The sequence below is a fragment of the Ursus maritimus genome, unplaced genomic scaffold, assembly GCF_017311325.1.
Source record: "Ursus maritimus isolate PB19 unplaced genomic scaffold, ASM1731132v1 scaffold_3, whole genome shotgun sequence".
NCBI classification, from domain to species: domain Eukaryota; kingdom Metazoa; phylum Chordata; class Mammalia; order Carnivora; family Ursidae; genus Ursus; species Ursus maritimus.
Window position 1 is genome coordinate 12,634,409 of NW_024425563.1, and position 12,020 is coordinate 12,646,428.

General features: G+C 41.6%; 1 protein-coding gene across 1 annotated transcript; it reads left to right on the forward strand.

Annotated features, from left to right (window-relative positions):
* Positions 1–2,960: 2,960 nt before the first annotated feature.
* PRSS37 (serine protease 37) lies at positions 2,961–7,777 on the forward strand. Its single transcript, XM_008697327.1, has 5 exons — positions 2,961–2,994; positions 4,709–4,850; positions 5,904–6,157; positions 6,739–6,875; positions 7,436–7,777. The coding sequence occupies exons 1-5, from the start codon at positions 2,961–2,963 to the stop codon at positions 7,574–7,576; spliced, it is 708 nt and encodes a 235-aa protein (XP_008695549.1). The 3' UTR covers positions 7,577–7,777.
* The last annotated feature ends 4,243 nt before the right edge of the window (positions 7,778–12,020 follow it).

Consider the following 12,020-nt stretch of genomic DNA (forward strand, 5'->3'; position numbering starts at 1 on the left):
AAATTGATTTTTGGTGGCGGAATATAACAAGAATGTTACTTAAATAGAAAATCAGTTAGATGACAGAATGAAACAATAATAGAATTAGAGTCTCTATAAACCTGACAGTTTGAGGAATGAGGCTAGAAGCAGATGTGTCTCCATGTGTACGAGGAAGCTGTAATAATACTAATAAAGAACTTAATGACAAGAAAACTACAAACATATGAGGAAATGTCGAGTATCATATACACACACGTACACACACACATATCCATCCATAGAATTCTAAAGTTACTTTTTTTCAAACAGAAGCTTTAAGAATGATGTTCATATCAGAAATCAGTATCCTAAAACAAAAAAGAAGAAAATGGGGCACCTGGGTGGCGCAGTTGTTGAGTGGCCGACTCTTGATTTTGGCTCAGTCATGATCTCAGGGTCGTGGGATCAAGCCCTGAGATGCACTCTGTGCTCAGCGGAAAGTCTGCTTAAGGATTGTTTCTCTCCCTCTGCCCCTCCCCCTGCTCGCTCTCTCTCTCTTTCTCTCAAATAAATAAATCTTTAAGAAAAAAAAGGAAAAAATAAATGGGATTGGCAAACTACACGAAGCACTCAAAAGCTAAGGTAATATAAAAAGGTATTCACGTTGAAACAAGAAAGCCCACACCTGAAAATAGTTTGCTAGGCCTGAAAAAAGTGTGTGGGGTTGTGGGGGGGGGGGAGCTGAGCAGAGAGGGTTATGAGGACAAGATGGGATGAGGATCGAGGGAGGCCCCTAAAGCATGCTAGGGGTTTACTCTACAGACAACAGGGAACTACTGAAGAGTTTTTAAAAAGAGACTGACATGATTTCATATGTACTTTAGAAGGAAAAAAAAAAAACAATTCTAAATAAAAAGGAGAATGTCAAGCTGAGCCAACACCAGATGGGCACATATATTAGTTCAAGCGTGACAAGATTATGGCCTGCATTAGGACGACAGCAGTGAGAATGGAAAGATAAGGATGGATTTAAGAGACTTCTGGAAGTAGGATGGTTTGAGGTTGAGTGGTGAGAAAGAGAGAAAGCAAACAAGTGATAGGTAGAGTTATCTCCTAAAATAAGCAAAACAGGCAAAAGAATGCATTTGAAAAACTGGAGGAAGAAAGGGTAAAATTCTGACATGCTAAATTTCAGGAACCTAAAGCAGATGCAAAAAAAATGGTTTCTAGGAGGGGGCGCCTGGATGGCTCAGTCGTTAAGCGTCTGCCTTTGGCTCGGGTCGTGATCCCAGGGTCCTGGGATTGAGCCCCGCATCAATCTCACTGCTCAGCGAGAAGCCTGCTTCTCCCTCTCCTGCCTCCCCTGCTTGTGTTCCCTCTCTCTGTCAAATAAATAAACAAAATCCTTTTGAAAAATGGTTTCTAGGAGGCAGTTGTATATGTGGGACAGGAGGTCTGGGCTGGAGATACTAATTTGAAACTCACAGACAGGTAGTAGTCCCCCGTACCAGCCTCCTCCAGTAAATCTGCTGTCTTTGGAAAGGCCTCACACCCCCCTCCTGGTCCATAAGCTTTCCAAAAAAATCTAGGCCCAACAACCTCAGAGTAAAGAATCTCTCTCTCTCAAGTTCCACCTCTGTTAACTAATCCTACCCTCACCACGGAAAACCTTCCACAGCTCCATCCTGTCTTTGAACCTCAAAGACATTCCGCAAGCCAGCCCTACTCCCCAGTGGACCTCTGTGTTCACTGTGAGGGACCAGAAAGTATGCACCATGTCTCCTTTTCATTTCACACTTCAGGCAAATTGTGTGAGGAAATGTAGCTTTTCAAGATCTAGGAATGCCAGTTGATTAGCCAAAGCCTGGAGGACGTTGAAAAGCGATGTGTCTCCAATAATAAGACCTAGATTCTATTTCTAGTCTTTCCAATCATGTGTGATTTTGAGACACTGATGTAAATTCTCTTTCAGTTCTGTTATCTACAGATCAAGAAAAAAATGATACCAGCCTCGTCTCCTCTTTGTAGGCTTGTTGTGCCATTGGAAGGAGATTATGGGCTTAAGAGACTTTGAAGGGCTAGAGTGATACAAAGTATAATTAATTTTATATCTCAGACTGACCTGATATGAAATCACCACTGACAGCGTCTATAAAGAATTGAGCCAAGTGCCTGGGATTTGGTTAAGTGCTATTAGTGAAAGTGTTCTTGTTAGAGTGTGCTCTGAGTTATCCAAAGATGACCCTAACAGTTTACTATTGGCTGAGAAATCTCTTTATTAGGTAAAAAGCACTGACAGGTCCTGCCTTCTGAATTGTCACCAATACACAGTAGGTCCTAAATTTAATATAACCTAGAATATAGACCATTCCCCAACTGTCAAAATAACTGTCTGAGTGCTTTTCATGTCCACATGTCCTTAGCTCAAAGCTGGTGATCAGGATAGCAGACCAAGCTGGTGATGACAGCTGAGTGATGAAACAAACAGTGATCACAGGGAAAGATGAAGGAAGTGTAATAAAGACGGGAGGGGCTGAGGGAAAGGATAAGTAGTAGGGGGTTCAGAGCAAACCTGGGGATACTGTCTGAGCTAAGGTGGCGAATCTTGTCCCCCACAGCCCTGGCCTCAGAAACTCCATGTGGAAGATAAGTCCTGAGCCTAGAGCTCCCTTTCCCACAGACAGTTGATGGGCTTTTAGGGACAGCAGGTAGAGGGACCTGGATCTGGAAGTCTAAGGAGCTAGGCTTTTTTTTTCTTCCCCGAAAGACCCGAGAGAGGCACAGTCCATCTCCCTTGGAGCAGAAGGGCCTTCATCTGTCTACCTGGAGCCCTCTTCCACCCCCCTGTTTATGCCCAGAGCTGTTTCCCAATCCCATTTCATGTCCCCATACCTAACCATATCCACTGATTCTACTAGGCGTTCCTGAGGAGAACACTGTCCTGAGAGTTTCATACTCTGCTGATCTTCTGCATCTCGCAGGGAAAGATCTGGACTGCTATGAAATTTATCTTCTATTTGGGTGTCCTTGCTGGTATGTATCCATGACCTTCGATTCTGTCCTATAAGGCACAGATTAACGTAGGTTGGAGTAAGGCAGACTGGGCTGTGTGGAGGGTACAAAACAAGAATCTAAGAAAACCAGTCATGGACAGAACTAGGTCTCTCCCCTCCTAGACCCCACCCTAAGACTCTCAGGAGGGAGGCCGAGCCAGTGCTAGGTGCTAAGCTACGGAGCTGGCGGTGGTGCTCACTCGCCTTAGAGAAGGCTCAGCACTGCGTGTTCCCCGTGGTGATTCCAAAATGTGGGCCTCATCACCCACAGAGCAGGTCCCAGTGTAGTCACAGGGACAGAGAGCTCATTTGGAAGTCTGATATCCCCCCTGCTTCAAAAGCGAAGAGACTCCGAATGCAAGGAATGAAGAACGTAGAAACAAGATCAAATGCAAGGGCCCTACCCCCTGCACTCCCTGACTTCCAAAGTCCTTCTGATGGCAGAATTGGCTGGTGAGGCATTTCCCAGCACTTCCTGACTGCCTGTGTTGCATCACCATTAGCTGTGTGGGCTTGGACAAATTCATTAACCCATCTGTGCTTCAGTTTCTCTTGTCAAAATGGGGATATTACTACCTATATTATACAGATATTATGAAAACATTAAATAAATCCATGTAAAGCACTTAGAACAAAAGCTCAAAGCCTCTTGTCCTTATTAATATGCCACTTTTTTTTCCTTTGGGATTTCTATGTGATCATAAAAGGGTGTGGGGAGGTGTAAGCCAAGACTTGGGAAGGATTAATGGAAGAACCAAGGACAGCTTAGACAATAACAGTACTTTATTTCTGACACTACAAGCAGCCTTCCTCCCTATCTTCTGAAGTGGTTTTGTGTTTTTTTTTTTTGATCATTCATTTAAAAAAATATTACATGTTCATATGAAAAATTTGGAAATATTAAAAAGTAGAAAAAAAGAAACATTGTTCATAATCCCACCTCTCAGTCAGCACATGCTAACACTTTAAATTTACCCCCAGACTTTATTTTATTTCCTTTTGCATTTAAATGGTTTATTTTTTTCCTTTGCTTGTTTTTAGACAATTGGATTACTGGATTAATGTACATGTTTATTATTATTAACTTAATGAAAGTTTATCAATATTTGCTTTGTTGTTTAATATTCTTTATAAATATAATTTTAATATATATGATGTTCCATATGTTGATGTACTTTTACATATCAGTGCCCTACGTTAGTATATTGGACATTTATATTTCCAGTGTTTAGCTATTATAAATAGTGAGCACACATTCATAATCCTTGTCTACACTTGAATATTTCTTTAGAATGGATTCTTGGGGTTGAAATTATTAGGTCATAGGTGATGCACTATTTATACTCTTGATACACTCTTGATGCACTATTTAAACTTTTTCAAACATTTAGACAGAATCAATTCATGTCCCTACATGCAGTGAAAGAGAGTCTCTTCCATTGTACTTTCTCAGATTTTAAGAGTATCAACATTAAACCAAAAATTATTATTGTAAATATTAGATAAAATGGTATGTCATTTTTATTAGAAAAAGAGGGTCAAACATTTTCACATTTCCTGGCCAATGAATTACTTCTTTAAAATTGTTCACATTCCTTTTCAACTAGGAAACTGCTGATTATCTTATTTGTCTTAGGACATGTCTTACCTATTAAGAATGTTCTATATATTTAGACTACTGATTATTTTCCCAGGGACAGTTTTCTCTGCTCACTCGTCTGTGCAGAAAGAAGACCATGCTCCCTATCTGGTATATCTCAAGTCTCACTTCAACCCCTGCGTGGGTGTCCTCATCAAAAACAACTGGGTGCTAGCCCCAGCTCACTGCTACTTACCGTGAGTGCTGGGAAACCCCCCCACCCCCACCGCCCCGAAGCAGCTGTGACTCATTCTACATCAGTGGTTCTCAAATGGAGGCAACTTTCCCTTCCAGGGTACATGTGGCAAAGTCTGAAGATCTTTTCAGTTTGTCACAATGCACTAAGGGGGTGCTGTGCTCTTGGCATCTATCTAGCAAATAGAGTCCACGGCAAGGAGGCCACTGAACATCCTACAGTGCACAGGCCAGCCCACAAACAATCACCCAGCTCCAAATGTCCATAGTGAGGAAACCGCCCCACAGAGCATGCCTCCTCAGTGTTTTCAAGTTTTTTACTGACAATACGAATGTGTCTTACTTAACACTTACGGGAGTTACTAGCAGGTAACTGAGGGTACACTCGAATTGGACAAATTGAGGAGAATAGTTCAGTGCCCCCAGGATTAGTTTTGGAAAGGTACAGTTACTACCCCTAGGACTAAGGGGGCAAGAAGAGAGAATGGTTACAAGAAGGCAGTGGGGAAGGGTGGGGGGGGGCGAGAGAGAGAGGAAGGGAGGAAGCACTGTGTGAACGGACGGCCTGATAAGAAGCACAGTGTGGCAACTGTGCGAAGGTAGCTGGGAGGATAAATACTCCAACCTCATTCTTCTCCCTCCAATTACTGCCTGGTGCTTGCTATCAACCAAAACCTAATGAGAGACCAGAGGACAGGAGAATCCATCGATTTAATCCACATATATCATCTTCCAAAAGTAGAGAGCAGGATGAAGTAGGGTTTTGAGTGGCTCTGATGAAGCAAACAGAGCTCCAACGCTCAGGTCATCCCATTCTCTTACGCCCACCAGAATGCAAATGCCCGGTTGGATAGGCTGGAGCTGGAGTGGAGGGAAGGTAATATTTCTATGCCTCCATGTGTCTGGAGGTAATCCAGACTCCAGATAAAGCAACTGGCACAGTACCTGACACACCGTAACATTCAATGTCATCTTTGACGACAACAATGATAATGATGACGATGATCATGATGGTGACGGTGACAGTGATTACTTCCAACCCCTTCTCCCTCCAGAAACCTGAAAGTGATGCTGGGAAATTTCAGGATCAGAGTCAGAGATGGCACAGAGCAGGCAATTAACCCCATCCAGATTATCCGCTACTGGAACTTCAGCCATAGCAACCCCCAGGATGACCTCATGCTCATTAAGCTGGCGAAACCTGCCAGACTCAACAACAAAGTCCAGCCCCTTCCCCTCGCCACCAGCAATGTCCGGCCAGGCACCGTCTGTCTGCTCGCAGGTTTGGACTGGAGCCAAAACAACAACGGTGAGTGTACCCCCCCACAGCAAATCAGTCATCAGTCACCCCAGAAGAGGAGCACCATGTCCACATAGCTGAGAAGAGAGGAGAGGAGAAGGGGCAGAGACCACGAGTGGTCTAGCAAAGAGACCCACCCAGAAGCCCAAAGCTCCTCCCTTCCCAGGATGTTGACACAACACTACCTCCTTGAGGCTTCAGGTGCTGGAGCCACCAGGCCATCTGACTGCACAGAGGCCACACCATTCCCGTAAGAGGCACAAGTCCCATTGAAGAGGCTGTGCTCAAGCCTGGCATATGGCTCATTTTGCATGTAGAAGACACCTCGGAGAACCTGAGTCAGGTCACCTCTTACTCCTCCAAGACTGAACACAGAGTAGAAAGGAAACTTTGTTTCCTAAAGAGACATAAAGGCTATTTTTAAATCTTCTGGATTAACTCTCATAACCATGCACGAGATCATTCCCTTTTCGCATTCCTTTTTTCTTCAGCCATACACACAAAACACCAGTGGAAATAGAGGGTAGTGGTTGGACAGGCTACATAACAATGGTGAACTGGAAGGCTTCTTCTGTCCTGTCTTCCCTCAGGCAGACATCCTGATTTAAGGCAGAACCTGGAGGCCCCTGTGATGCCTGATAAAGAGTGCCAGAAAACTGAACAAGGAAAACGTCACAGGAACTCCTTATGTGTGAAATTTGTGAAAGTCTTCAGCCGAATTTTTGGGGTAATCTTTTTCTCTATATTCAGTTTTCATTTGCTTGTATGTGTCTAGTTAACCAATCATGACAGTAAAAAAAAAAATAGAACACCCTCATTCTCCCACAATGTTTTGAGAATTTGATAAGGCTGTAGCAAAGCCTCCATCGTTCCTTCAGTAATGGGCCCTCCTTACAGGTGTCCTTATTCATTAAAGCGTGTCATGCAGCACCTCCACTTTGCTAGATTTATTATTTATTCTCATAGCTGCAGGTCAAATGGGCTTAAAAAAATTCAAACTTCACAATGGAAACTGGCTTCATCAGTCCAAATAAAAATGGGGTTTGACTCATTTTACATGTGAGTTCGGAAGAGGTTTTTCTCTGACTTTCTCAAGATGAAACAAGGCTAGTTACAGCAAAGCTAGATAAATGACTCCAGCTTCCTGTCTCCCGGTCCGGTGCTGTTTTCATGACCCAAAATGCTACCCCTAGGCAGAGCTCATTCATGTCGGGGACAAGAGGGCTCCTGTGACAAGCTCTGATCATATCTCTCTCTGTCTCCCTTTCTCTGCACAATATCTGGTAGGAGGTGGCCGTCGCTACTGTGATCTGCAAAAACAAGCTCCAGGGGATCGAGGTTGGACACTTCATGGGAGGAGATGTCGGAATCTACACCAATGTTCACAAATATATACCCTGGATCGAAAGCATCACTAAAGAAAAATGATACCCTACTACTTCTTCTGCATCCCATTGGCTTTGTCATCGACTCTACAAGCCACTACTTTCTCCAAACTCAAATAAAATTTCCAAGTGGAAATACATCATACCAGTAGCCTGTGTTTCCTTGGTTGTGTCTCTGCTCATATCCCACCAGGATGTGAAGAACCAAGAACAAAACATGAAATGAGCACTTATCACACTGTACTAGGGTTATATCCATTATCTCATTTAATGCTCATAACAAACCCTTGAGGTTATCTTTCATCCCCACCTTACAAATGAGAAAGTTGAGAATAAAAAGAGTACTTAACATTATCTAAAGCTCATAGACATCACAGCCTGGAATGGAACCCCCAAATTCAGATTCTCAATCCTGTGCTCTTAGCCCCAAAATTATAGAGGGGGTCCATGGCATCACAACAGATTTTGGCTTCTATTTTCCTGCTACTTCCTTTGAAGCTTTCACTTGTGCTAAGATCATGGGTGCTGGAATAATCTCTCCTAAGAACGCCCATGCTTTCTCTCACTGCTGTGCTGATTGCAGCATACTGTAGGGAGAGAGCTAGTAATGGGTAAGAAGTAAAAAACAGAACTTCAGGACAGGGTCAACTGCCATAAATCAAGTCCAACAAGAAGCCTGACAGCTCCAGAACAAGGTGAAAAACTCAGCTAGATCCAAAAAGAGTATAACCTCACGGCAGTAGAAGATTCCAGAGGCAGATATGGCCAAGAGGAGGTGAAGGAAGGGCAAAAAATTGGGCTTGGCCACAGACCATGGGTTTAACAAAGTCAAGAAAGTGGGTACCAGTCTTCTGGTTGAGAACTTGGTAAAGAACTTGAGAACTGAGAACTCCAGGTATCTCAAATCTGGAAATGGTAGAGAAATTCTGGATATCCAAGACATTGGGGAATACAGGACAAGGATGGGTAAAGTAATCTAGCAGATGTAGACTGAGAAAAGAACCATACACTATTCTTGGACAATATTTTCTATTCCTTAAGTTTAAAATACAATCTATACTTTAAAGACTTTTGTGTTAGGCAGAATAATGGCTCCCTAAAAATGTCCACACCCTAGTCCCCAGTATCCATAAATACATTATTTTATGTGAAAAAGGCAGCTATGCAGCTGTGATTATGTTTATATACCTTGGGATGAGGATATTATCCTGGATTATGTGGGTGGGACCAATGTAATCACCTGGGCCCTTAAAAGTAGAAGAGTAAGACAATATTTGGCCAGAGAGACATGACAACAGAAGAGGTAGTAGAGATTCAAAGCATGAGAAGGACCTGACTGGCCACTGCAGGTTTTGAAGATGGAAGGTGGAGACTACAAGGCAAGAAATGTGAGCAGTCTCTAGAAACTGAGACTAAAACTCAGCTTCCAACTAGCAAAGAAATGGGAATTTTAGTGCTATAATTACAAGGAACTGAATTCTGACAACAACCAAAATGGGTAAGGAAATAGATTCTCCCCAGTAAGAAACACAACCTGGACAACACCTTGATTTTAGCCCATTGAAATTTGTCAAACTTCTGACCTATGGTACTGTTAACATAATAAATTTGCATCAATTTAAGGTATTTGTGGGAATTTATTACAGCAGCCATAGAAAACTAATACAACTTTCAGGGGCGCCTGGGTGGCACAGCGGTTGGGCGTCTGCCTTCGGCTCAGGGCGTGATCCCGGCGTTGTGGGATCGAGCCCCACATCAGGCTCCTGTGCTAGGAGCCTGCTTCTTCCTCTCCCACTCCCCCTGCTTGTGTTCCCTCTCTCACTGGCTGTCTCTGTCAAATAAATAAATAAAATCTTTAAAAAAAAACAAAAAAGAAAAGAAAAAAAGAAACAGTCAAAACTTGCTTTAAAAAAAAAAAAAAAAAAGAAAACTAATACAACTTTCAAAACACATTCCCTAAAAGAACTGCGTTCTATAATGGGATATAAAAACCTTCAGTGGTTGTGAACTGCCCTGAAAATAAACTCTAAACTCATTGTAATGGCAACCAAACCTCCTTGAGACCTCCCACCCACCCTACCGTACTCCCAAAATATTTTTAAATACATCTTCTGCCACTTGACCCTGTGAAATGCAAATATGAGTAAAAGGAATGTCGGAAGAAAATGTTAAGAAAAGCCCAAAGCCCTCTGTCTTTTAACTCGGCAGCTGGATCACGACCCAAACTTCACAAAATTAGATCCATTAAAAAAAATTCCTTGAGGGGCGCCTGGGTGGCTCAGTTGATTTGGCGTCCAATTCTTGATTTCGGATTGGGTCATGATCTCAGGGTCATGAGATCGAGCCCTGAGTTGGGCTCCACTGGGCATGGAGGCTGCTTGAGAAAATAAAATATTCCTCAAGCTGAAGGCAAGTCTTCAAGTGTTGAAAGCAAAAGCAACATTATCTCGGACAAAGTATTTCCTCTCCGCCCACTGCCTATGACTTAGACAAAGACAAATCATATCAATCACTATTCAATCAACTCCTCAGTGTTGGTTTTTTCTACCAATTTTTTCAATCCCATTAATTAGAGTTTCCCAGGCACAGTGACCAGCAGCATGGGCTCTGGGGCTGACCTATCAAGACTATGAACCATCAAGACTTCCCTGAGTGCCAAGCTGCAGCTCACAGATCCTTTTCCCTCTACTCCTCCCTCCACTCCTGGCTCCTATATCCAAGGTTGTACTGTGTTCTCTCCATGAGGGAGGTGCCAGCTGGTCTCCACTAATGTTATTTCACTCATGATCTTAATCCCCTACAACCCCAAAAAAGGTTTTAGTTTGCATTCTGCCTTGGACAGAGAGGCAAGTTTACTCCAAAATAAGAATACAGTTTTAAACAGGCCCCAGTGAGGGTCACCCAATTCTTGTTTTTTTCTTAGATCTCTTCTTCTCAAGCTATATTCCCCACTTACTTGAGGTTTCTGAAAAAAAGTTATCTAGTAACTTGTCCAAGACCACACAGTTAATAAAAAGCAGACTAAGGATACAAACCTTGCCCAACTGACTCCAAAGCCTGTACCCTTTCCTTTATGTTTCTCTATAACTACATTTCTAAATACACAGATGTTTCCTAGATACTTAAACTTGCTTCTTTCCTCACATACGGCAAAAAGCCCCTATTTAGATAATGTAAGAAGTTTTATGGCTTCTCACGTGATCTCTGATTTTAGCCCCTACTGAAAAATTCCTTGAGGTCTGCATATAGTGAGTCTTCACAATTCTTATTTAAATTTAAGTCTTTTCTGGAAACCACTTCATAATATTCTAGCTCTATATTCCAGAAAATGATAGATTTAAGCCCATATATAGGTATTAACTGAATGACTGAACCATGATATCAATAGGTGATTGGCAATATCATTTCAACTTATATATTTTGGTAAATAGCTTTGAATGAGGAACCAAAGCCAAAAAGAATATTTTTAAAACTAAATAGTTGAGGCGCCTGAGTGGCTTAGTCAATTAAGCATCCAACTCTTGATTTCAGCTCAGGTCATGATCTCAAAGGTCATCAGATCGGGCCCCACAGCAGGCTCTGTGCTCACTGGGGAGTTTGCTTGAGATTCTCTCCATCTCCCTCTGCCCCTCCACTCACTCTCACATGCATGCTCTCTCTCTCTCTCTCAAATAAATAAATAAATCTTTAAAAATTAAAAAACAAAACCAAATAGTCATATTTTGGATTAAGCAATTCACTGTCCTTTTACAAAGAATTTCATGTTTGTTAATGAGACAATAACTAATATTAGCAGAGATAAACTTAAGAAATCTACAGATAAATTCCTGGAACATAAAGTTGAGGCTAAGAATGATTTGTACAACTATTACTACATCAGCTTGGATGTGCTATTATTGTTATTATAATAAACAATATGTTATTTCTCAAAACAATATATTTAAGTCATAATCAAGGAAAACAGATTTTTAACCTGCTTCATTTTAGCCACTAATGCTTCTGACACAGGTTTAGGTATAATTTATTCATCTTCAGAAAATAGAAATTTCTATCAGTTATGTTTCAAAAGAAAATTATTACCAAGAGTGAAAATATTTTCAATTCAGAAGGACTATTAACCACATGCTATAGAATTACCTTGTGGGCATAAATTTTTGTGCAAGAACTTAACCTGCAGACTGATATTAACTCTGATACCAATTTTTTAAATACTCATTCTAAAATCTAGCAACAAATTGCAGAAATAATCAATAATCTTTAAGATTTTTAGATGAGTATCTACCATGCTCTTCCTAATTAGAATATTCTGCTGCATGTGGGTATTATGTAAAAAGGACAACTATCGATATCAATCATGTTCTGACTCAGACCCATCCTAAACAGTGTCACATCACATCCTTGGCTAAGGTGAATACTCAAATGAAAAAGAAGAGCCAATGCAGAAAACTTTTGAAAAAGCATTTATGAATTTGTTTTAGTAACCTTTC